General features: G+C 41.3%; 1 protein-coding gene across 1 annotated transcript in view; it reads left to right on the top strand.

Annotated features, from left to right (window-relative positions):
* Positions 1-2,326: 2,326 nt before the first annotated feature.
* Positions 2,327-26,937, top strand: part of LOC139571496 (collagen alpha-1(I) chain-like) — a 40,756-nt gene continuing 16,145 nt past the window's right edge. The window contains exons 1-27 of the mRNA XM_071394423.1: positions 2,327-2,545; positions 4,345-4,548; positions 5,274-5,305; positions 6,198-6,233; positions 7,602-7,697; positions 9,876-9,947; positions 10,583-10,627; positions 11,062-11,115; positions 11,514-11,567; positions 13,590-13,643; positions 15,612-15,665; positions 15,929-15,982; positions 16,069-16,113; positions 17,192-17,245; positions 17,536-17,580; positions 17,701-17,754; positions 18,686-18,784; positions 19,031-19,075; positions 21,826-21,924; positions 22,403-22,456; positions 23,642-23,749; positions 24,107-24,160; positions 25,441-25,539; positions 26,009-26,062; positions 26,291-26,389; positions 26,609-26,662; positions 26,874-26,927. Coding sequence (XP_071250524.1) covers positions 2,464-2,545; positions 4,345-4,548; positions 5,274-5,305; positions 6,198-6,233; positions 7,602-7,697; positions 9,876-9,947; positions 10,583-10,627; positions 11,062-11,115; positions 11,514-11,567; positions 13,590-13,643; positions 15,612-15,665; positions 15,929-15,982; positions 16,069-16,113; positions 17,192-17,245; positions 17,536-17,580; positions 17,701-17,754; positions 18,686-18,784; positions 19,031-19,075; positions 21,826-21,924; positions 22,403-22,456; positions 23,642-23,749; positions 24,107-24,160; positions 25,441-25,539; positions 26,009-26,062; positions 26,291-26,389; positions 26,609-26,662; positions 26,874-26,927 — 1,854 coding nt within the window. The 5' untranslated portion in view covers positions 2,327-2,463. The remainder of the gene's footprint in view (positions 2,546-4,344; positions 4,549-5,273; positions 5,306-6,197; positions 6,234-7,601; positions 7,698-9,875; positions 9,948-10,582; positions 10,628-11,061; positions 11,116-11,513; positions 11,568-13,589; positions 13,644-15,611; positions 15,666-15,928; positions 15,983-16,068; positions 16,114-17,191; positions 17,246-17,535; positions 17,581-17,700; positions 17,755-18,685; positions 18,785-19,030; positions 19,076-21,825; positions 21,925-22,402; positions 22,457-23,641; positions 23,750-24,106; positions 24,161-25,440; positions 25,540-26,008; positions 26,063-26,290; positions 26,390-26,608; positions 26,663-26,873; positions 26,928-26,937) is intronic.

Below are 26,937 nucleotides of genomic sequence, written 5' to 3'. Positions count from 1 at the left end.
TGAGAGCCAGTTTCATCATTTCGCATGATGATTTTTGCGACTGCCCTTGAAGAAAGTTTAAAAGTTCTTGACATTTTCCAGATTGACTGACCTTCATGTCTTAAAATAATGATGAACTGTCTTTTCTCTTTGCTTAGTTGAGCTGAGCTGTTCTTGCCATAATATGGACTTGCTCTTTTACCAAATAGGGCTATCTTCTGTATATCACCTCTATCTTGTCACAACACAACTGATTTGCTCAAATGCATTAGGAGGAAACAAATTCCACAAATTAACTTTTAAAAAGGCACACACTTAATTGAAATGCATTCCAGGTAACTACCTCATGAAGCTGGTTGAGAGAATGCCAAGAGTGTGCAAAGCTGTCATCAAGGCAGAGGGTGGCTACTTTGAAGAATCTCAAATATAAAAAATATTTTGATTTGTTTAAACTTTTTTGGTTACTACATGATTCCATGTGTGTAATTTCATAGTGTTGACGTCTTCACTAATATTCTCCAATGTAGAAAATAGTACAATATAGAAAAACCCTTCAATGAGTAGGTATGTCCAAACTTTTGACTAGTACTGTATATATAACACCCACTATATATGTATATATATATTGCAGATACTGTACATCAAATAAGCCTAGTTAATGAAAGATAGGTGACATAATTTAAGCAATAGGACAGCTCAACACATTTCAGAAGATGTTTAGAAGTGTTGATTGTTATTTGTGATGTCCAGTATGAGAGTGTGTATATTCATTTTTAAGGAAAAATATTTCAGTGTCCTAAGTCATTGAGTCCTCTTCTGTTTTTAAACAGTTGGTCATTCGAAATATAAATGTGACTTCCTCTCTTAGTGATGCTGAAGATACTGTAATTAACATATTAAAAGTTGAAATAGTAATGCTGCAAAACGTGTAATTGTTCCTTCTGATTATTTCACTCATTGTAATTAGAAAGTCAAATACATGTTTCTAGGCTGAGTGCCTCCGTGGCATACAGTAGAAGAAAAAGCTAATTAGAGAAGGAAGGATGTCAGATATGGCTACGTTAATAGAAGCTGCAACGTGTCCTCTCACCGAGAGTGCAATGAGAGTCTTTTGTAATACTGCCACAATTTCCTCTCTTCTTCTTCTCAAGCATCATCGTACACATGGGAGTGGCAACCCAGATTTTGAGAAGCTGCATTATGCATGTCATGTAATTACAATGCATTCAATCCCAGAAGTGATTATTGTGCTGGATTGTATGCACCCTTCAATTGTCTTTATGAAATGTGTGTCAACCAAACACTGTGATGAGTGTAACAAAATCAAAATGAAGAAAATAAATAAAAACAGAATGTTGGATGCACATTGTAGGTATACCATTTTAATTGAAGTTTTGTTTGGATGTTGATGTCAAGTAAAAAACTTGAATGAGAGTGTAGCCTATACAAGTAATAAATGCATTTTAAAATCATCTCAACAACTATAAACTCATGGCACATATCTGTTCGAAGCTCATTACATCAAGACTATCTTAGCACAATGTTATGTGATCTTCATTCATAAGTGGGCATCTCCATGCCACGTTTCCAATTATTGTCAAGAGTGATTCATTTCCGAACTACTGTGATAGCATCCATCTGTAGGACCCAATAATGTAAACATTATGGCTATCATTGCTATCAATCAATAAAACGACACGAGACCCCATGAGACATGTATCAACTGTAGGCTCCCTTGGCTAGCCTTAAGTAGCATCTCTATGTGTAAACAGTTAACATATGTGTGTAAAACTGTGCGTAAACGTCAATCAAAGCTTAATTTCTGAAGCAGTTTTCATGATCTGTCACGATCAGATAATTATTCAGATCCTTGCATTCTGATATTCCATGACACAAAGGTGTCTGCTGGAAAACATCCACATGCAACAACATCATCTGAAATTGCACAACCTAAACCCAGCTGTTACAATTCCACATAAAATAAAATACTAAGCTTACAACGCAATTGAAATAATGAAATACTTGATTGCATGTTCCAAAATGTTGATTTAAAAACGTTCCTGACAAGTTGCCTCAAGTTGAATAGGCTACTATCAAGATTTAAGTAGAATTGAAAATAGTTCGTTTGAATAAGCAAAAAATATCCATGGAGTCAGAAGATGACAGACCCGGTGTTTGAATGTCCACGTTTTAACCTAAATGTGAACTTGTTTTACATGTTTTAAATGACACCCTTCCCCCCGAACTGTGAAGGAGGGACTCCTTTCACTTGAACATGTACAAGTTATCTTCTGCTCCCAGGACCTCCCCAAAAGTTTGGCATATAAAAGCCCAGTTTACTCATTTGTTTAGGCAGTAGGGAGATTCTGTCAGGGTCTGGATTGGAGTAACAAAGAACCGGACACTACGTTTTATGGTTGGAGTCTGAGGAGTAAAACCAGGATTCCCCTTGCCTCAAAGAGTCTACATGTCTAATATTTAGACATGTTCAGCTTTGTGGATATTCGGTTAGCGCTGTTGCTGAGCGCAACAGTACTATTGGCGAGAGGTCAAGGAGAGGACGATAGTAAGTATCACTTTATATGAGATTATGGGACAGGGACGCTCGCAGGAAGAATTGGATAGCGCGTAAAAGGACAGGAAGGATGCTGCGCACCTTTCTTTTGTGTTTGGGATGTTACAAATGATGCTTACCTACACTGTGGGAAACATGGCGTTAAATTGTCAGCAAACATCATCAAAGGGGTTATACCATTGCTTTTGGAGCTCCGAAGCTCGATGCATTGAACAAGGATTTTATATTGTTCTGCTTCCATGGCTGAGCGTCCCCTGGCGTGCAGACACATGTTTAGCGCGCCCCTGCCATCGCTGTTCACGCGCTATTCCATGTCCTCGGGCAAGGGAAATTCTAGCTGCTGCAAAAGCTTGGATGCGCAATGATGACAAGATGTTCAGATGGAATTGGAATAAACTAAACCACTTTACAAACCACTTGAAAAAATATATATTGCTGATGTAAATTAAATAAAAATAAGCAGTGAGGACATATTCTTCTGAAAAAAAGCTCAGAACAAAAGTTTTTTGCATCTGAGGCCTATCACCAAAATCTAGGAATTATATTATGAACAACGCAACAACGAATTATGCCTGGACTGGAAAAAGCTCCTGAAAGATTAGACAATAGGAAAGCCACGCCTTGTTCCCCATTGGCCTACTAGTATAAATGGAAGTTTGTAACCTATTTAACAAACCAAAATGGAATTTGCATTAAGAAGTTTCCATTGCTTGTTTAAGAATAACTTTAATCCAGGGAGTCAAATTAAGTGAAAATAGTTTAACTATGACGTCTTCAATGGAATTGTCTAGACATCAATTGATCAGAATGGATATAGGGAGGGGCATGTGGCTCTGTAGATATTGTCATTGTGCAGACTGGGAGCGCCACTATGTGGTAGATATTAACAATTACAAGTATAGGGACCCACCGGAACCCCAATTAGAGAGCCTACAGGCCTGTCAGATGTTGGTTATAGGCCTAGGTCTGTCTGATACTAGCTATAACATTGATTGTAGTTCAAAGTTCAAACATAGGCCATGGTAATGATGCATGCCACAAAGCATTTCATTGTATTTGGAAACATTTTATGTTTTCGAGGGGGCGGCTCCCCCATTTTCACCGACCACGTTACAACTCCCATTAGACACCCCCATGGCCTTTGGCCAATGCTGGTCTACTGCAAAGGCAACAACCAGTGCAACACAATAGAACATTCAGTTCATTTATGCCTTTAGTAGGGAGTAGTAGGGTCTCTGTAGGCTACTTTTTCTTAAAAATTCTCTAAATGTGGTCCCGTGTGGCTCAGTTGGTAGAGCATGGCGCTTGCAACGCCAGGGTTGTGGGTTCATTCCCCACGGGGGGACCAGGATGAATATGTATGAACTTTCCAATTTGTAAGTCGCTCTGGATAAGAGCGTCTGCTAAATGACTTAAATGTAAATGTAAATAGGCCTACATCTAATAAATATCTAAAGGATTCTCAAGTTGGGCCTTGAGCCTTTGGGATCTTGGTAAGTCTAGGCCTTGCCAATCTTAGACCTATGTCGATTCATTGGGAGTGGCCTCCTAGGATCCTACATTAGGTCTACAGTACCTATGGCAGGACTTCAGTTTCACAGTCATGACTGGTTTGCTCTTTTCTAGTTTTTTCTGCATTGTCACATTTTCATTCAAAGAGGTTTGGGTTTAGCCTACACGTTAGAAGTAGGAGGCCTTCTGTTTAAATTATGTCACTTCTGATTTGTCACTTCTGGTTTATTTATTTGCCATGTGACTTACCTTGCGTCTCCAAAACTCCATCTTCCCAGGTGGATTCGGCAGCTGCTCGTTGGACGGCCAACAGTACAACGATAAGGATGTGTGGAAACCTGAACCCTGCCAGATCTGCGTCTGCGACAGCGGAACCGTTATGTGCGACGAAGTGATTTGCGAGGACACAACCGACTGCGCCGACCCTATCATCCCCGACGGCGAATGCTGTCCTATCTGCCCCGATGACTCCGAGACAGAGGGTAGCCTACCTTTGATGACCTTATATTTATTTATTTAACCTTTATTTAACTAGTCAAGTCAGGTAAGAACAAATTCTTATTTACAATGACGGCCTAGGAACAGTGGGTTAACTGCCTTGTTCAGGGGCAGAATGACAGATTTTTACCTTGTCAGCTAGGGGATTCGATCTAGCAACCTTTCGGTTACTGGCCCAACGCTCTAACAACTAGGCTACCTGCCGCCCACCTGTGCTTTGTGGTAGTGTTCTGGCGCCGCCTAGTGGCACCAGTTGGCTGCAGTGTTTCCAGTTACAGACAGATGGGGACAAACCCGAAAAAACCGAGCAGCCCTTAGGCTCCACTGCCCAGACTGGGCTGAACATTACTTAGAATGGACTGTGGATACCTTATTGATGAGAAGCAAATCATGCAGTTGGATATTACTATTGCTTTTCTTTTCCCTCCACCTTAATGAATGGATTAACCCTGTTCAATGCTGGAGATGTGGATGTGCAGATTCATTTTACACTCACATCTCCTCATGTATAGGCCTTATCAGCATTAAGCCTGTGATGCCTTCGCATTGCTGTATGGGGTCCAGCCATCATGCATTCATTATCAACACAGTATTATTGTACATTGAGAAACATTGTTTTACAGGATAGTACTACTACACAGTTTATGTTTGATATGAGTTTATAAGGGGTAATAATAATATTATATTTTCCTCTCAATTGATTTCATAGGTCCCCAGGGGCCAGTAGTGCCTGAGACAGAGGTATTTATGCACATTTTACTCCCAAGATTGATTTATGTCGGTGAAAATGTATTAGTGCATGACACAGGAGGTTGGTTGCACCTTAATTGGGGAGGACGGGCTTAGTGGTAATGGCTGGTGGTAATCAGTGGAATGGTATCAAATATATAAAACACATGGTTTGATGCCATTCCATTAGTTCCATTCCAGCCATTATAATGAGCCATCCTTCCCTCTGCAGCCTCCATTGGTGCATGACTGTTATCATATTATTGAATAATGACAGTTCTGGCCTGCTTACAGGCATCATAAATGAGCCCATTATGTTCATTATGGGTAATATTTGTTGAAATGTGTGGTGTATTCTATTCATTTCAGTTCATTCAAACTGTGATACCTTTCGAATGTGCTCTAGGCTTACCATTTGACCTTCCACCAAACAAACGTTCAATGCCTTTATTTGTGCTAAGTATACTGCTACCTCAGTAGGCCTACACTTCTCTCATTGGTGCTTCAGTAGAACTACACCTCTCTCATTGAAATGCCTCAGTATGCCTAAAACTCTTTCATTGGTGCCTCAGTATGCCTAAACCTCTTTCATTGGTGCCTCAGTAGGACTACACCCCTCTCATTGGTGCCTCAGTAGGACTACACCTCTCTCATTGGTGCCTCAGTAGGACTACACCTCTCTCATTGGTGCCTCAGTAGGACTACACCTCTCTCATTGGTGCCTCAGTAGGACTACATCTCTCTCATTGTTGCCTCAGTAGGACTACACCTCTCTCATTGGTGCCTCAGTAGGACTACACCTCTCTCATTGGTGCCTCAGTAGGACTACACCTCTCTCATTGGAGTGCAGTGAAAGGAGCACTGTAGTACAGCTGATTCTCTTCCTCTTGTTGTTTTCTCATAGGGACCAGAGGGAGGAGTTGGCCCCAAGGGTGATGATGTAAGTTTCAAGTTCAACTTAAGACATAAGTTTGACTTAAGTTCAACTTGAAGTTGTTTATTTTCTGTAATTAAATTGTATAGCTTGCTACATGTCCTATGATTTAGATGTTCCATGAGAGGCCTAAGGAAAAACATATTCTGGTACGGTGGATTAGTGTCATTGATTCTTCTGACGAATCATGGCTTTGCAGAAGTGGTGCTTGAAGTGGAGGTTGGGATTTGAACTGTAAAGGATTGTAAACACAGGTGGACATTTTGGAAGGGGAGGAGCAGGAGACAGTCTGTGGCTTATCTGCTGCTTCTGTTCAGTACAGAATCAAATGGATTAACTACACAGTGAAATTAGGTTCTGAGTTTACACACCTATTGAACACACCTAATGAACACACCTATAGAACACACCTATGGAACACACCTATTGAACACACCTATTAAACACACCTATAGAACATACCTATGGAATACACCTATTGAACACACCTAATGAACACACCTATAGAACACACCTATGGAATACACCTATTGAACACACCTAATGAACACACCTATAGAACACACCTATGGAACACACCTATTGAACACACCTAATGAACACACCTATAGAACACACCTATGGAACACACCTATTGAACACACCTATTAAACACACCTATAGAACATACCTATGGAATACACCTATTGAACACACCTAATGAACACACCTATAGAACACACCTATGGAATACACCTATTGAACACACCTAATGAACATACCTATGGAACACACCTATTGAACACACCTATTAAACACAGCAAAGCTAATTTGCAGTCGAGTTTTTACAGTACAATGTTATTGTAACTGTTTAACTTACACCAGTCTTTAAAAGTAAAGGTTGACATTAGTTTCTATTGACAGATACAGATTTTTCAAATATTAAACATATTGACCTATTGACCTTTGTTTGAACGTTGACCTTTGTAACACAGGTCAAATGTATGGATCATTGTTCAATGTAGGTTTGCAGCCCATACTGCAGCCTCTACTCTTTGAGTGGCTCCATCAGCACTTGCATACCAACTGGTGTGAATGATTTTAAACACTTTAAAGAAAAAAATCAACAATGCCAGAATTTCTATTCACAGCTACTTCACCACTTCAACCACCACTTTTAGGTCTATACCAATTCAAATATAATTTATCTTACGAAGTGCATTAGAAGATAGGCCTGAATTTGTCTAATGCAGTGCACGCACACAGAACTGTATTTATCTAAGTAACTCAGCCATGGGTTGTTGAAGGCTGAGCTGTTACTGAGTAGCTGTCTGTCAATATATCTGTCTCTGTTACTGACTAGCTGTCTGTGTATCTGTCTGTCCATCTCTTCAGGGTCCTGAGGGTGTTCCCGGTAACGACGGCATGGACGGCCAGCCTGGCCTTCCCGGCCCCCCAGGCCCCCCTGGACCTCCTGGCCTTGGCGGTGGAGTAAGTAACCTCATGACAAGACAATATCCACTGACTATTTCCTGTGGATATTGTCCAGTTACTACCAGTCATGTACCAGAGTTATTTACATCCATGGTTTTTACATGAGAGGAAATATCAACAGATATCTGAGTTAGAGAGCAGTGAGTTTACAGTAGCTCCCTGCTCCCTTCAGCGCCAGTGGTGAGTTTACAGTAGCTCCCTGCTCCCTTCAGCGCCAGTGGTGAGTTTACAGTAGCTCCTTGCTCCCTTCAGCACCAGTGGTGAGTTTACAGTAGCTCCCTGCTCCCTTCAGCACCAGTGGTGAGTTTACAGTAGCTCCCTGCTCCCTTCAGCACCAGTGGTGAGTTTACAGTAGCTCTCTGCTCCCTTCAGCACCAGTGGTGAGTTTACAGTAGCTCCCTGCTCCCTTCAGCACCAGTGGTGAGTTTACAGTAGCTCCCTGCTCCCTTCAGCACCCGTGGTGAGTTTACAGTAGCTCCCTGCTCCCTTCAGCACCAGTGGGGAGTTTATAGTAGCGCCCTGCTCCCTTCAGCACCAGTGGTGAGTGGACAGCTCCCTGGTTCTCTGATCAACGGCAGGGTTATGGAGGAGAAGAGTTAGAGTAGAGGATGGCTCTCCAAGCTTGTTTTTGGTGAGCTACCCTCCTGTAGGTTTTCACTCCAACCCTGTTCCTGGAGAGCTACCCTCCTGTAGGTTTTCGCTCCAACCCCTGTTGAAACCAACCTGATTCATCTTATCAACGAGCTAATTATTAGAATCAGGTGTGCTAGATTAGAGTTGGAGTGAAACCCTACAGGATGGTAGCTCTCTAGGAACAGGGTTGGAGTGAAAACCTACAGGATGGTAGCTCTCTAGGAACAGGGTTGGAGTGAAAACCTACAGGATGGTAACTCTCTAGGAACAGGGTTGGAGTGAAAACCTACAGGATGGTAGCTCTCCAAGAACAGGGTTGGAGTGAGAACCTACAGGAGGGTCGCTCTCCAGAATCAGGGTTAGATTGAAAACCTACAGGATGGTAGCTATCCAGGAACAGGGTTGGAGTGAAAACCTACTGTATGGTAGCTCTCCACGAACAGGGTTGGAGAGCCCTGGACTAGAAAGAGAAAACAGAGGCACACAAATCTGTTATGATAGTAGATAGAAAAGGTTCCTCCTCGTTAATAGTGATACTAGTAGATACTTGCCCCATTTTCTAATGAATTGTTTGATGTAGCAAGCTGTTATTTTACCCTATATGACTAAAGCTACATCCCAAATGGCACCCTGTTCCCTATATAGTGCACTGCTTTTGACCAGAACCCTGGTCAAAAGTAGTGTAATTTGTAGGGAATTGGGTGCCATTTTTGAGTTTGAGTTACAGACAGTGTTATTAACAGTTCTAATCTATTATAAACATGACTTACAGTACAGACAGTGTTATTAACAGTTATAGCAGTTATAAACACGACTTACAGACAGTGTTAATAACAATTATAACCAATTATAAACGTGACTTACGGACAGTGTTATTAACAATTATAACCAATTATAAACGTGACTTACGGACAGTGTTATTAACAATTATAACCAATTATAAACATGACTTACAGACACTGTTATTAACAATTATAGCCAATTATAAACGTGGCTTACGGACAGTGTTATTAACAATTATAACCAATTATAAATGTGGTTATGGACATTGTTATTAACAATTATAATCAATTATAAACATGCCTTACAGACAGCGTTATTAACAATTATAACCAATTATAAACGTGACTTACGGAAAGTGTTATTAACAATTATAACCAATTATAAACATGACTTACAGACAGTGTTATTAACAATTATAATCAATTATAAATGTGGTTATGGACATTGTTATTAACAATTAAAACCAATTATAAACATGACTTACAGTACAGACAGTGTTATTAACAGTTCTTACAGTTAAAAACATGACTTACAGACAGTGTTATTAACAGTTATAACCCATTATAAACATGAGTTACGGACAGTGTTATTAACAGTTGTAACCAGTTATTAACATGAGTTACAGACAGTGTTATTAACAGTTGTAACTAGTTATAAACATATTTTGTTGTTTTGTCATCTCTATGTTGTATGTATTTAGAAACATCCAAAGCTAACTATTTTTAGAAACAAATTGATTATTTCTTTCCTTTCCTCCAGAACTTCTCTCCTCAGATGCACCACGGTTATGAGGAGAAATCCAGCGGCGGCCAGGCCCAACAGGGACCAATGGTACAAACTGCTTTTTTTCTTCCTCTGTGCTGTTTAGTGTGGAGAGTGAAGCAACATTTCCAGGATAAATGTAATGGAATTGAATTTATTTGCGTAAAAACATATACAGCAAGATATACATGGGCATTGTATTCCCAGAGGATAGCACATAAAAGTAGTAATTAAAACACTTTTTTCCAAAATGGTTCTCGCTGAGACAGACCCCTTCAGGAACCCTGATAAGAGACAGTATCAAAACAGTGATGTTAACAATATGAAACACAGATCATGTGGACTGCTGCAATGCAAAACTGTCTTCACAAATGGCCAACCATTGTCTATTACCAAGCATCTGCAAAGATTTAGTCAGAGTTACGCAATCCCATAGCCAGACCCCAGGCAGACCAGATTAGTATTGGTGTTTTTGAAGAAGATCATGGATCCTGTCGACACAGTAGAGTTTATACTAAGCTAGTGCTTAAACAGTACGATGCTTTCAGGTTTGCAGTAGTCCTCTGGTAGTGATCGCTCACAATCATCAACTATTTTATGCTTTAGATAACAATATCTCACAGAATCACTTTATCTCAATCAAAGGATGTAAAGTACTGCTGCAAATGGATTCATTGATTCATTGGTTGTTGTGTTTCCAACAGGGCCCAATGGGTCCCCGTGGTCTCTCTGGCCCACCAGGAAACACTGTAAGTATCCTCTCATTAGTCATTTGATGTGTTGTCAACAACACCAACCTCATTCATCTCGTTTTTTTTTTTTTTACAAATAAACATTTATTTGCATCTGTGTTTATTATAGCAGCTACATTCTCATGTTCCCTCTGACCATAATGTGTCTATAGTTTGTTTTAGCGACTCCGCATACATTTCTACAGTATACAATGTAGTATATTTATGTCTTAAAACAGTACGTCTTATAGGGCCGGTTTCCCGGACGGAGATTAAGTCTAGTGTGGGACTAAAAAGCATGCTCAATGGAGAATCTCCTTTGAAAAAGCCTTTTAGTACATACAGCATTAGGATTCATTTCTTTCCGGAAAATGTCCCATAATTTGTTATAATAATAAGTCTTATAGCTTATATACCCTGTGTCATATGGTCTGATCTGTGTTCATGTCCAGGGTCCCCCCGGTCATCATGGCCCCCCTGGCGAGCCTGGTGAGCCTGGCGGTGCTGTGAGTATACAAACATTACAACTTCCTGAGCCCATCAATATCAACTGACACACATTCTGAATGCATCACTTCCTGTCCATGACCATGTTGTAGTAGCCACCTCCCACACACACACACACACACACACACACACACACACACACACACACACACACACACACACACACACACACACACACACACACACACACACACACACACACACACACACACACACACACACACACACACACACACACACTGACTATTCACACTTGTGTGTATATTATATTTCAGTGAGCCCTGTCAGTTGTGATCTATAACAGTCATAATAAATGTATACTATACCCCAGTAACCTTTGACACAAAGCAACACACACACACACACACCTCCCTTCATACTTGTTTGTTCCTTGTAGGGTCCCATGGGTCAACGTGGTACAATGGGCCCCCCAGGCAAGAACGGAGATAATGTAAGTTGTGTTTTCTTACCTTGTGTTAACTTACCTTCTATCTCATTCAGTTTGTCAGATATGATCTCCACTTTCCTTCTATCTCATTCAGTTTGTCAGATATGATCTCCACTTTCCTTCTATCTCATTCAGTTTGTCAGATATGATCTCCAATTTCCTTCTATCTCATTCAGTTTGTCAGATATGATCTCCACTTTCCTTCTATCTCATTCAGTTTGTCAGATATGATCTCCACTTTCCTTCTATCTCATTCAGTTTGTCAGATATGATCTCCAATTTCCTTCTATCTCATTCAGTTTGTCAGATATGATCTCCAATTTCCTTCTATCTCATTCAGTTTGTCAGATATGATCTCCAATTTCCTTCTATCTCATTCCATTAGTCAGATCTGTAGCTCAGAAACAATGATCATTAGTAAAGACAGTTAACTGAACTTAACGTAGACTTCCTCTAATTTTCCTCCTTTGCAACTTACACCATAATATTTCCCTCCACTGCATATTGACATGTATGATTACATAAATAAATACATACATACTGTATTCATAATATATACAGTACCAGTCAAAAGTTTGGACACACCTACTCTTTCAATGGTTTTCTTTATTTTTACTATTTTCTACATTGTAGAAATTATAGTGAAGACATCAAAACTATGAAATAACACATATGGAGTCATGGAGTAAGCAAAAAAGTGTTAAAGAAATCAAATTGGGTTGAAGTCGGGTGAATGTGGAGGCCAGGTCATCTGATGCAGCACTCCATCACTCTCCTTATTGGTCAAATAGTCCCTGCACAGTCTAGAGGTGTGTTGGTCATTGTCCTGTTGAAAAACAAATGATAGTCCCACTAAGCGCAAACATTTACATACATTTACATTTAAGTCATTTAGCAGACGCTCTTATCCAGAGCGACTTACAAATTGGAATGTTCATACATATTCATCATTGTCCTGCTGAAAAACAAATGATAGTCCCACTAAGCGCAAACGAGATAGGATGGTGTATCGCTGCAGAATTTCCAGATTTCCACCGGTCTAATGTCCATTGCTCATGTTTCTTGGCCCAAGCAAGTCTCTTCTTATTATTGGTGTCCTTTAGTAGTGGTTTCTTTGCAGAAATTCGACCATGAAGGTCTGATTCACGTAGTCTCCTTTGAACAGTTGATGTTGAGATGTGTCTGTTTCTTGAACTCTGTGAAGCATTTATTTGGGCTGTAATTTCTGAGGCTGGTAACTCTAATGAACGTATCATCTGCAGCAGAGGTAACTCTGGGTCTTTCTTTCCTGTGGCGGTCCTCATGAGAGCCAGTTTCATCACAGCACTTTATGGTTTTTGCGATTGCACTTGAAGAAACTTTAAAAGTTCTTGAAATGTTCTGCATTGACAGACCTCCATGACTTAAAGTAATGATGGACTGCCATTTCTCTTTGCTTATTTGAGCTGTTCTTGCCATAATATGCACTTGGTCTTTTACCAAATAGGGTTGTCTTCTGTATACCACCCCTACCTTGTCACAACATAACTGATTAGCTCCAACGCATTAAGAAGGAAAGAAATTCCACAAATTCACTTTTAACAAGGCACACCTGTTAATTGAAATGCATTCCAGGTGACTACCTCATGAAGCTGGTTGAGAGATTGCCAAAAGTGTGAAAAGCTGTCATCAAGGCAGAGGGTGGCTACTTTGAAGAATCTAAAATATGAAATATATTTTGATTTGTTTAACACTTTTTGCTTACTACATAATTCCAAATATGTTATTTCATAGTTGTGATATATTCACTATTATTCAACCATCTAGAAAATATAAAAAATTAAGAAAATCTCTTGAATGAGTAGTTGTGTCCAAACTTTTGACTGGTACTGTATATATATGTAATTTAATCATAATATTTGCAATCTTTTCATCACTTTTTTATGCATTTTTGTATGCCACATTATTGTCACTGTTTGCCACAGCATTGTTCACAGTGGACCTCTCTGTCTCTCCATCAACCTCGCTCTCCTCTCTCCTCTGCAGGGTGAGCCTGGCAGGTCTGGTCGCCCCGGTGAGCGTGGCTCCGCCGGCCCTCAGGTGAGTGGCCCTTTAACCCCATAGATCAAGGGTCAGATGCTCCTATCCAAACAGACCTGGCTCTGATACCAAGTATGCATTCCAAATGGCTCCCTTTTCCATATGTAGTGTCAACAGGGCTCTGGTCAAAAGTAGTGCACTATATAGTAAATAGTGTGCTATTTAGATGCAGTCCAAATATCAGTAGAGTATCTACAGGGTGGGATTTAAAGTAGAGTATATACAGGGTGGGATTTAAAGTAGAGTATCTACAGGGTGGGATGTAAAGTAGAGTATCTACAGGGTGGGATGTAAAGTAGAGTATCTACAGGGTGGGATTTAAAGTAGAGTATATACAGGGTGGGATTTAAAGTAGAGTATCTACAGGGTGGGATTTAAAGTAGAGTATCTACAGGGTGGGATTTAAAGTAGAGTATCTACAGGGTGGGATTTAAAGTAGAGTATCTACAGGGTGGGATTTAAAGTAGAGGACCTACAGGGTGGGATTTAAAGTAGAATATCTACAGGTTGGGATTTAAAGTAGAGTATCTACAGGGTGGGATTTAAAGTAGAGGACCTACAGGGTAGGATTTAAAGTAGAATATCTACAGGGTGGGATTTAAAGTCGAGTATCTACAGGGTGGGATTTAAAGTAGAGTATATACAGGGTGGGATTTAAAGTAGAGTATATACTGGGTGGGATTTAAAGTAGTGTCTACAGGGTGGGATTTAAAGTAGAGTATATACAATGTGGGATTTAAAGTAGAGTATCTACAGGGTGGGATTTAAAGTAGCGTATATACAGGGTAGGATTTAAAGTAGTATATCTACAGGGTGGGACTTAAAGTTGAGTATCTAGAGGGTGAGATTTAAAGTAGCGTATATAGAGGGTAGGATTTAAAGTAGTGTCTACAGGGTGGGATTTAAAGTAGAGTATCTACATGGTGGGTTTTAAAGTAGTGTCTACAGGGTGGGATTTAAAGTAGAGTATCTACATGGTGGGATTTAAAGTAGAGTATCTACAGGTTGGGATTTAAAGCAGAATATCTACAGGTTGGGATTTAAAGTAGAGTATCTACAGGGTGGGATTTAAAGTAGAGGACCTACAGGGTAGGATTTAAAGTAGAATATCTACAGGGTGGGATTTAAAGTCGAGTATCTACAGGGTGGGATTTAATGTAGAGTATCTACAGGGTGGGATTTAATGTAGAGTATCTTCAGGGTGGGATTTAAAGTAGAGTATCTACAGGGTGGGATTTTAGGTAGAGTATCTACAGGGTGGGATTTAATGTAGAGTATCTACAGGGTGGGATTTAAAGTAGAGTATCTACAGGGTGGGATTTAAAGTAGAGTATCTACAGGGTGGGATTTAAAGTAGCGTATATACAGGGTAGGATTTAAAGTAGAGTATATACAGTGTGGGATTTAAAGTAGAGTATCTACAGGGTGGGATTTAAAGTAGAGTATATACAGTGTGGGATTTAAAGTAGAGTATCTACAGGGTGGGATTTAAAGTAGCGTATTATACAGGGTAGGATTTAAAGTAGTATATCTACAGGGTGGGACTTAAAGTTGAGTATCTACAGGGTGGGATTTAAAGTAGAGTATCTACAGGGTGGGATTTAAAGTAGAGTATCTACAGGGTGGGATTTAAAGTAGAGTATATACAGTGTGGGATTTAAAGTAGAGTATCTACAGGGTGGGATTTAAAGTAGCGTATATAGAGGGTAGGATTTAAAGTAGAGTATCTACAGGGTGGGACTTAAAGTTGAGTATCTACAGGGTGGGATGTAAAGTAGAGTATCTACAGGGTGGGATTTAAAGTTGAATTAGAACCATTCTAGTATATGGACATTAAAGTAAATAACCACTAATCCAAATTAAGTTAGTTTCAGCACTAAAAGACATACATTACATGAAGAATGAAAAGTGTATGGTTTATGTCTGTTATGAAGACCAGTCCACAACATTCCTTATCCTGCCCTACAGGGTGCCCGTGGAACCCCTGGAACTCCTGGCCTCCCCGGCATCAAGGGACACAGAGTGAGTAATCGAGGGGTGACATGAGGATGCTCCAGGGTGAAGTTTCCCCTAGGTACAGATCTAGGATCAGCTGGCTCCCGAAATCCTATCCCTAACCAGTAGTAGTGGAAATGTATAACTGATGCAAGAACAGCGACTAGGGAAAACTTCACCCTACTCCCATGATGATATGACAGCCATGACACTACTACATTCCTACATTAAACTCTTAATCATACAGAATGGCTCCTAACCTAAAAAATGCTCTTTGATTTCCTTCCCAGGGTTTCAATGGAATGGATGGTGCCAAGGGAGACGGTGGCCCAGCTGGCCCTAAGGTTAGAGGTCAATCTAATGATATCTATCACAATGTACTTCTATCGTTATCTGTTCTGGAGAACTCATCTGTTCCCTCTGACCACAGGGAGAGGGTGGTTCCCCTGGATCCAGCGGTAACTCCGGTGCTATGGTGAGTATCCTGTGCATATGACAAATACACTTTGATATTATTTGAGTAATGCTCTCGTCTCAATAAACATATTGGAGGCCATTAACTCTTAGGAACTTTAAAGACATCAACCTGCCTTCCAGTAGTAGTAATTACTAAATAATGTTTTCTGAACAAAACATTACGGTCAGGTAAAAGTAGCAAGCCTCTGACAATGTTTAGTCATTACTGTATTCTCTAGCTTTACTGAACTCCCACTCTTCCTCCCTCTCGTCCTCCCTTTGCTTCCTCCCTATCTTCCTGCCTCTCTTCCTCCCTGTGCTTCCATCCCTCTCTTCCTCCCTCTGCTTCCTTCCTTTCTTCCTCCTTCTCTTCCTCCCTTTGCTTCCTCCCTATCTTCCTGCCTATCTTCCTCCCTCTGCTTCCTCCCTCTCTTCCTCCTTCTCTTCCTCCCTCTGCTTCCTCCCTCTCTTCCTCCCTCTGCTTCCTCCCTCTCTTCCTCCTTCTCTTCCTCCCTCTGCTTCCTCCCTCTCTTCCTCTCTCTGCTTCCCCCCTCTCTTCCTCCCTTCGCTTCATCCCTCTCTTCCTTCCTCTGCTACCTCCCTCTGCTTCCTCCCTCTCTTCCTCCCTCTCTTCCTCTCTCTCTCTTTCTCCATCTGCTTCCTCCCCCTCTTCCTTCCTCTGCTTCCTTCCTCTCTTCCTCCCTCTCTTCATCCTTCTGCTTCCTCCCTATCTTCCTGCCTCTCTTCCTCCCTCTGCGTCCTCCCTCTCTTCCTCCTTCTCTTCCTCCCTCTGCTTCCTTCCTCTCTTCCTCCCTCTGCTTCCTCCCTCCCTGCCTCCCTTTGCTTCATCCCTCTCTTCCTCCCTCTGCTTCCTCCCTCTATTTCCTCCCTCTCTTCCTCTCTCTCTCTTTCTCCATCTGCTTCCTCCCTCTCTTCCTCCCTCCCTTCCTCCCTCTGCTTCCTTCTTCTCTTCCTCCCTCTCTTCATCCCTCTGCTTTCCTCCCTCTCTTCCTCTCTCTGCTTCCTCCCTTTGCTTCCTCCCTCTCGTCCTCCCTCTGCTTCCTCCACCTGCTTCCTTCCACTCTTCCTCTTCCTAGGGTGCTCGTGGTCTTCCTGGTGAGAGAGGCCGCCCCGGACCCGCTGGCCCTTCTGTAAGTTAATTGAATGTAATTATAAACTGGGTGGTTCGAGCCCTGAATGCTGATTGGCTGACAGCCGTGGTATATCAGACCATATACCACGGGTATGACAAAACATGTATTTTTACTGAATAGCAGCAATATCGCAAACATTATCTAGAATGACACAGAAAAGTCAGTGACTTGTTGTCATATAGTATAAAGTATTGCTGCAGTATCCCTAAAGATGTTCATGCCCATGTCTGGCTTTTGGAATACTTATTAAAGAATTGTCATAACAGTGTAATACCCTCTTCCTCTAGGGTGGCCGTGGTAATGATGGTAACTCTGGTCCTGCTGGATCCCCTGTAAGTATCTTTATTACTGGTGACTAATCCTACCTGTCGTAGCAAGTCAGAGTACACCACTCAGTGCCATGTGTTAGTCCTGACTATGTTAGCTAAATAATGTTTATTTAATCTCTTCAGGGACCCACTGGCCCATCTGGTTCCCCTGGATTCCCCGGAGGCGCTGGAGCTAAGGTATGTTATAGCCCCCACCCCAAACCCCTACCCCTGAACACCTACCCCTAAACCCCAAACTCCCACCCCAAACCCCTACACCTCAACCTAATCCACATGTTGCTTCCAAATTTTCTCTCAATTGGATAACATTGGATAGAGCCAGTTTCACCTATATTTCTTACGCCAGTCCTTTCCTCTCAAATCCATGAAGGGAAGTGAACAAGTGCAGACTTAGGGCAGAAGGGTAGAGAATTGTGACACAGATTGAGAACCTGATCTGATACAGGTAGTGGCCACCAGATGGCATATGATGACCTCGTGGAACACCTCCGTCCTGTCCCTTTACCGTAGACTACTGTAATGTACAGACCTCTATTAGAGAGGAAACAGTGGGAGACTACTGTAATGTACAGATCTCTATTAGAGAGGAAACAGTGGGAGACTACTGTAATGTACAGACCTCTATTAGAGAGGAAACAGTGAGACTACTGTAATGTACAGACCTCTATTAGGGAGGAAACAGTGAGACTACTATAATGTACAGACCTCTATTAGAGAGGAAACAGTGAGACTACTGTAATGTACAGACCTCTATTAGAGAGGAAACAGTGAGAGACTACTGTAATGTACAGATCTCTATTAGAGAGGAAACAGTGGGAGACTACTGTAATGTACGGACCTCTATTAGAGAGGAAACAGTGAGAGACTACTGTAATGTACAGACCTCTATTAGAGAGGAAACAGTGGGAGACTACTGTAATGTACAGACCTCTATTAGAGAGGAAACAGTGGAGGAGTGAAAAACTGAAATTGTACTCAATAGGAATAATATAAACATAACACATAAAAACGAACAATGATTAATTATATTCCTACATATTCTAACATCAGTTTCAAAGAATGTGATCATCCAGCACCCTCCTAATGTCCTCTCTGCTGTCCCCTTTAGGGAGAGACCGGTCCTCAGGGAGGCCGTGGCTCAGACGGACCCCAAGGATCTCGTGGAGAGCCCGGTAACCCTGGACCAGCTGGTGCTGCTGGACCCTCTGTGAGTACTGTTGAGCATGGTTGCCCTTAAATGCTTATATTATTATTTGTCCTGGTTGCTTGTGCTTGTAAGTCCTTATCTTATATATGCTTATATATCATAATCTTTATATAGGTCTTTATCCTTATATATGTGTATATGCTTATGTTTACCCTCATAGTGCACCGTTTAACCTCTGACCCCTGAAGTTTACTGTAATATAATGTCCCCCCCTCTCTTTCCCGCTCTTTTCCTGTAACCAAACAGGGTGCCCCCGGAAGTGATGGCCAGTCAGGAGGCAAGGGTGCCACTGTAAGTATGAGTCTTGTGGATACATCTATCTGAAGATCTATGATTGATTATGTTCAAATGAACACTGGTAATACTATACGTAATATACTAATGATAATAAATGCCATTTAGTAGATGCTTCTATGCAAAGCCATTAAGACTGTAGTATGTAGAAAGCCATTAAGACTGTAGTATGTGGAAAGCCATTAAGACTGTAGTATGTGGAAAGACATTAAGACTGTAGTATGTGGGAAGCCATTAAGACTGTAGTATGTAGAAAGCCATTAAGACTGTAGTATGTGGGAAGCCATTAAGACTGTAGTATGTAGAAAGCCATTAAGACTGTAGTATGTGGAAAGCCATTAAGACTGTAGTATGTGGAAAGCCATTAAGACTGTAGTATGTAGAAAGCCATTAAGACTGTAGTATGTGGGAAGCCATTAAGACTGTAGTATGTAGAAAGCCATTAAGACTGTAGTATGTAGAAAGCCATTAAGACTGTAGTATGTGGAAAGCCATTAAGACTGTAGTATGTGGAAAGCCATTAAGACTGTAGTATGTAGAAAGCCATTAAGACTGTAGTATGTGGAAAGCCATTAAGACTGTAGTATGTAGAAAGCCATTAAGACTGTAGTATGTAGAAAGACATTAAGACTGTAGTATGTAGAAAGCCATTAAGACTGTAGTATGTAGAAAGCCATTAAGACTGTAGTATGTAGAAAGCCATTAAGACTGTAGTATGTAGAAAGACATTAAGACTGTAGTATGTGGAAAGCCATTAAGACTGTAGTATGTGGGAAGCCATTAAGACTGTAGTATGTAGAAAGCCATTAAGACTGTAGTATGTGGAAAGCCATTAAGACTGTAGTATGTGGGAAGCCATTAAGACTGTAGTATGTGGAAAGCCATTAAGACTGTAGTATGTGGGAAGCCATTAAGACTGTAGTATGTGGGAAGCCATTAAGACTGTAGTATGTAGAAAGCCATTAAGACTGTAGTATGTGGAAAGCCATTAAGACTGTAGTATGTAGAAAGCCATTAAGACTGTAGTATGTAGAAAGACATTAAGACTGTAGTATGTGGAAAGCCATTAAGACTGTAGTATGTGGAAAGCCATTAAGACTGTAGTATGTGGAAAGACATTAAGACTGTAGTATGTAGAAAGCCATTAAGACTGTAGTATGTAGAAAGCCATTAAGACTGTAGTATGTAGAAAGCCATTAAGACTGTAGTATGTGGAAAGCCATTAAGACTGTAGTATGTGGAAAGCCATTAAGACTGTAGTATGTGGAAAGACATTAAGACTGTAGTATGTAGAAAGCCATTAAGACTGTAGTATGTGGAAAGCCATTAAGACTGTAGTATGTGGAAAGCCATTAAGACTGTAGTATGTAGAAAGCCATTAAGACTGTAGTATGTAGAAAGCCATTAAGACTGTAGTATGTGGGAAGCCATTAAGACTGTAGTATGTGGAAAGCCATTAAGACTGTAGTATGTGGAAAGCCATTAAGACTGTAGTATGTGGAAAGCCATTAAGACTGTAGTATGTGGAAAGCCATTAAGACTGTAGTATGTGGAAAGCCATTAAGACTGTAGTATGTGGAAAGCCATTAAGACTGTAGTATGTAGAAAGCCATTAAGACTGTAGTATGTGGAAAGCCATTAAGACTGTAGTATGTGGAAAGCCATTAAGACTGTAGTATGTAGAAAGACATTAGGACTGTAGTATGTGGAAAGCCATTAAGACTGTAGTATGTGGAAAGCCATTAAGACTGTAGTATGTAGAAAGCCATTAAGACTGTAGTATGTGGAAAGCCATTAAGACTGTAGTATGTAGAAAGCCATTAAGACTGTAGTATGTGGAAAGCCATTAAGACTGTAGTATGTAGAAAGCCATTAAGACTGTAGTATGTGGAAAGCCATTAAGACTGTAGTATGTAGAAAGCCATTAAGACTGTAGTATGTGGAAAGCCATTAAGACTGTAGTATGTAGAAAGCCATTAAGACTGTAGTATGTGGAAAGCCATTAAGACTGTAGTATGTAGAAAGCCATTAAGACTGTAGTATGTGGAAAGCCATTAAGACTGTAGTATGTAGAAAGCCATTAAGACTGTAGTATGTGGGAAGCCATTAAGACTGTAGTATGTAGAAAGCCATTAAGACTGTAGTATGTGGAAAGCCATTAAGACTGTAGTATGTGGAAAGCCATTAAGACTGTAGTATGTGGAAAGCCATTAAGACTGTAGTATGTGGAAAGCCATTAAGACTAGTATGTAGAAAGCCATTAAGACTGTAGTATGTGGGAAGCCATTAAGACTGTAGTATGTGGGAAGCCATTAAGACTGTAGTATGTGGAAAGCCATTAAGACTGTAGTATGTGGAAAGCCATTAAGACTGTAGTATGTAGAAAGCCATTAAGACTGTAGTATGTGGGAAGCCATTAAGACTGTAGTATGTAGAAAGCCATTAAGACTGTAGTATGTAGAAAGCCATTAAGACTGTAGTATGTAGAAAGCCATTAAGACTGTAGTATGTAGAAAGCCATTAAGACTGTAGTATGTAGAAAGCCATTAAGACTGTAGTATGTAGAAAGCCATTAAGACTGTAGTATGTGGAAAGCCATTAAGACTGTAGTATGTAGAAGCCATTAAGACTGTAGTATGTAGAAAGCCATTAAGACTGTAGTATGTAGAAAGCCATTAAGACTGTAGTATGTGCATGCATACGGGTGTTGGTGCATTAACGTGTGTGTTCTCTTGTCCATCCCATAGGGTGCTGTTGGTATCTCTGGTGCTCCTGGTTTCCCAGGATCCCGTGGCCCCCCTGGACCTCCCGGAGCTGGTGGTGGCCCCGGCCCCAAGGGTAACCATGTGAGTACCACTGTTACGATCACTATCTAGTAAATTGATCAAATAGCATTTCATGTATAAGTTTGCAGCACTAGTCCATTTTGTGATGTGCTTGGGCTGTTTTCATCAAGCAGTGGGGGTGAGTATTGCTTTGTAAATTGATACTACGCAGAATCCAATAGAACACAGTCATTTAATGCATATCTATGGATGTATAAAAACAATTAAACGTGTGTAGCACTACACTCCATTTTGTGATCTGTATATGGACCAGGAATTAGTGGTGAGTGTTAGCTGATGTGCAGTGGAGGAGGCTGAGGGGAGGATGGCTCATAATAATGGCTGGAATGGAGCAAATTACATGGAAACCATGTTTGATATATTTCATACCATTCCACCTATTCCGCTCCAGCCATTACCATGAGCCCGTCCTCCACAATAAGGTAGATAGGTGCCACCAACCTCCAGTGCTGATGTGATTTGTTTGTTTTCCCTACAGGGTGAGCAAGGAGCCCAAGGCTCCAAGGGAGAGCCCGGCGTAAAGGGTGAGCCTGTAAGTTGGACCGCCCTTATTTATAACTTATGGAAATATTTATTTAACAAGCAGCTGACCATGTCTCAAAACATTTAGTGCTGATTTCCGGGACATAGATTAAGCAAGCCCAGTTGTGGACCAAAAAGCATGTTCACTGGAGAATCTCCAATGACATAGGTTTTTTGTCCAGGATTATGCTTAATCTGTGTCTGGGAAACCGGACCACAGGTCTCTAACCCAGGGATAGACACCTGTTTCTTCTGGAGGTATTGTTAGACAGGTGAGTTTACTACAGGTCTCTAACCCAGGGATAGACACCTGTTTCTTCTGAAGGTATTGTTAGACAGGTGAGTTTACTACAGGTCTCTAACCCAGGGATAGACACCTGTTTCTTCTGAAGGTATTGTTAGACAGGTGAGTTTACTACAGGTCTCTAACCCAGGGATAGACACCTGTTTCTTCTGAAGGTATTGTTAGACAGGTGAGTTTACTACAGGTCTCTAACCCAGGGATAGACACCTGTTTCTTCTGAAGGTATTGTTAGACAGGTGAGTTTATTACAGGTCTCTAACCCAGGGATAGACACCTGTTTCTTCTGAAGGTATTGTTAGACAGGTGAGTTTACTACAGGTCTCTAACCAAGGGATAGACACCTGTTTCTTCTGAAGGTATTGTTAGACAGGTGAGTTTACTACAGGTCTCTAACCCAGGGATAGACACCTGTTTCTTCTGAAGGTATTGTTAGACAGGTGAGTTTACTACAGGTCCCTAACCCAGGGATAGACACCTGTTTCTTCTGAAGGTATTGTTAGACAGGTGAGTTTACTACAGGTCTCTAACCCAGGGATAGACACCTGTTTCTTCTGAAGGTATTGTTAGACAGGTGAGTTTACTACAGGTCTCTAACCCAGGGATAGACACCTGTTTCTTCTGAAGGTATTGTTAGACAGGTGAGTTTACTACAGGTCTCTAACCCAGGGATAGACACCTGTTTCTTCTGAAGGTATTGTTAGACAGGTGAGTTTACTACAGGTCTCTAACCCAGGGATAGACACCTGTTTCTTCTGGAGGTATTGTTAGACAGGTGAGTTTACTACAGGTCTCTAACCCAGGGATAGACACCTGTTTCTTCTGGAGGTATTGTTAGACAGGTGAGTTTACTACAGGTCTGACTCTATCCCTTCCTCCTCTTTTTCAAACCAGGGTTCTTCTGGTCCTGGCGGCCCCCCCGGCCCATCTGGGGAGGAGGGAAAGAGAGGTGCCCGTGGTGAGCCTGGTGGAGCTGGTGGTGTTGGACCCCCTGGGGAGCGTGTACGTTACCCCCCCCCCCCCGCGACCACTCAGCCCCCTTCTTCCATGTCAGATACCCCTTCTCTGATGTGCCCCTACTCATAAGAACTATGTCCCTACACAGACAGATTCGTTTTAAAGTTGTGTTTTGTTATCTCCATATGAGTCCAGTAAATGACCATATAGATTTTCGAATATGAAAAAGCAACAACCAACCATCAGAGCCTCAGTCACTGGTCTATACTAGACCATGTGCATAGAATACCTTTCATTCCCAGGGGACACTGATTGTCAGTCAAGCCTTGACTTTGTGATATGGTGTGCGTGTGCCATGGTCCACTGTGTAATACAGTGTGTCGGTCCTGTTTCTTCCAACAGGGAATGCCTGGTATGCGTGGTTTCCCCGGCTCTGATGGAGCTGCCGGTGGCAAGGTGAGTCAATTGTCCAATATAATAATAATAATAATAATAATGACAGTAATAGTTGAACAGTAAACTATAAAGTCCATGTGAAGAAACATGACCCCTGGTGTTTAGACCATGTTAGGCCATACATGAAATTGCCAAGAGGCATTGGAAGCTTCAAAGCAGAACATTGTATTGAACCAAATTAAATTCAGCCGATGAGCAAAAACATCCTTATCCTTGAAGCTAGAATCCTTAATTGAAACAACAACAACAATGCCGACAGACCGCCTCTGTTTTGGTAAAAAGCTGAGGGATGGGCCTGGAGAAATATACTTTCCAATTCATAGACATGGATGCATGGGCTTACTCTCCATGATATTAAATCATAGTTTTAACAATGTTTTGAGGCTATACAGTGTTTGTTTACCTTTACATTGTTTACAAACATTGGAATATTTTTGCGTTCCGTTGAACTAAGCGCATGAGGCAAGTTATATTCTTCAAGAATCAATGTGTAACGGTTGTTCTCCTCCTCGTCTGAGGAGGAGCATGGATCGGACCAAAACGCAGCTTGTGTGGAATACATAATGAATTTATTTAAACAAGACGAACACGAAGCACACTTGAGAAATTACAAAACAATAAACGACGTAGACCGACCTGAACATGAGAACTTACAGAACACGAAGAACGCACGAACAGGAACAGACTAGACAAACGAAACAGTCCCGTGTGGTACATTTATTTATTTATTTATTTTTATTTTACCGTTATTTTACCAGGTAAGTTGACTGAGAACACGTTCTCATTTGCAGCAACGACCTGGGGAATAGTTACAGGGGAGAGGAGGGGGATGAATGAGCCAATTGTACACTGACACGGAAGACAATCACCCACAAACAAACGGTGTGAACAGCGTACCTTTATATGGTTCTCAATCAGAGGAAACGTCAAACACCTGTCCCTGATTGAGAACCATATAAGGCTAATTACCAATGAACCTAAACATAGAAACACATAACATAGACTGCCCACCCAGCTCACGTCCTGACCAACTAAACAAAGCTAAACAAAGGAAAATAAGGTCAGGAACGTGACAGAATGGGTATATATCATTCATTTAGAAATTCAAAAATGGATGTAACAACTGCAGATTGTAGCTTTAAATATGCTCACTGAATGTGTCTTGGTGGCTTGGTTACCCTCACAGAGCACTATTTCATCTCTAAGCCCTGAAGCTGACCATAATGCTTGCCTATCAAAACTTGACACAGACATCACCAATTAACCTTCCCATGTGATAGGGTGGCCCTGGTGAGCGTGGAGCCAATGGACCAATGGGAGCCCAAGGTGCCACTGGTGAGGCTGGTCGCCCCGGGGAGCCTGGCATGCCTGGATCCAAGGTGAGTGTCACCTATTCACATCTCTCTCTCTCTCTCTCTCTCTCTCTCTCTCTCTCTCTCTCTCTCTCTCTCTCTCTCTCTCTCTCTCTCTCTCTCTCTCTCTCGCTATAACACCCACTATAACACCCGCTATAACACCCGCAATAACAACCACTATAACATCGGCTATAACACCCGCTATAACACCCACTATAACACCCGCTATAACACCCGGTATAACACCCACTATAACACCCGCTATAACAGTCACTATAACATCTGCTATAACACCTGCTATAACACCCGCTATAACATCTGCTGTAACACCTGCTATAACACCCGATATTACACCCACTTTAACAACAGCTATAACATCTGCTATAACACCCGCTATAACACCCGCTATAACATTTGCTAAAATGTGTACGTGACAATAAACTTTGGTTTGGTTTGATCTAATGTGTGCTCTTCTCTCCCTGCTTGCTTGTAGGGTATGACTGGTAGCCCTGGCAGCCCTGGCCCCGATGGGAAAGTTGGCCCTGCTGTAAGTACTACTGACCTATTCACCACAAACTCAATGCATACCTAATTACTATATTATTACTATGTATATAATAAACTATATTGGCAAGAGAACATTATCGAGAGGATTTAACATGTTTTGACCTCCACCTTCCTTGGTCTAAAGTAGAAAGTCGAACAATAATTGTGTTGGTTCAGTCAGGAGAGCACCATACCCTTTGATAGCCTGTGTGATCCTCCTCTTCTGTAGGGTATCACTGGAAACGATGGTCGTTCCGGACCCCCAGGCTCTTCTGGATCCAGAGGTCAGCCTGGAGTTATGGGATTCCCCGGACCCAAAGGACCTGCTGTGAGTAAACAAACAAACATACAAAAAAATTAACAAAAGCATTCATTTCATTCCTAAATGGTGGTTACAAATGTGTTATTTTCACCACTCCACAGTCGGTCTAGTTCATATACTGAACACATGTAAATTAATGGTAGGGGTGGTGTATTCAGTGTGTTTCTTACTGAGTAGAATATGAATGTACAGTAAGAGTAATCATCGTCTGTCTCTTCCCTAAAGGGTGACAGTGGAAAGCCCGGTGGGAGAGGAGAAGCCGGAGCTGTTGGGGGTGTTGTAAGTGAAGCTATACTAAAACCTGAAACAGATAGGAGCAATCATTCAAACTGTAACATACAGTAACATACAGTAACATACAGTAACATACAGTATGCTGTGTCAACATGTTTTGACTTGTCCATGTTAAATCAACTTATCTCAAGTCTGTGTCAATAGATCATTGTCCATGTTCTTGGATTTGTAATAGATGGCATCTTCTTGTTTCTAGGGTGCCCCTGGCAAAGATGGTGACTCTGGTGCTCCCGGACCCCAAGGCCCTGCTGTAAGTTTTG

Source organism: Salvelinus alpinus, chromosome 3, assembly GCF_045679555.1.
Source record: "Salvelinus alpinus chromosome 3, SLU_Salpinus.1, whole genome shotgun sequence".
NCBI lineage: Eukaryota > Metazoa > Chordata > Actinopteri > Salmoniformes > Salmonidae > Salvelinus > Salvelinus alpinus.
Note: the sequence above shows the minus strand (reverse complement) of the source record. Positions and strands in the feature narration are given on the sequence as shown.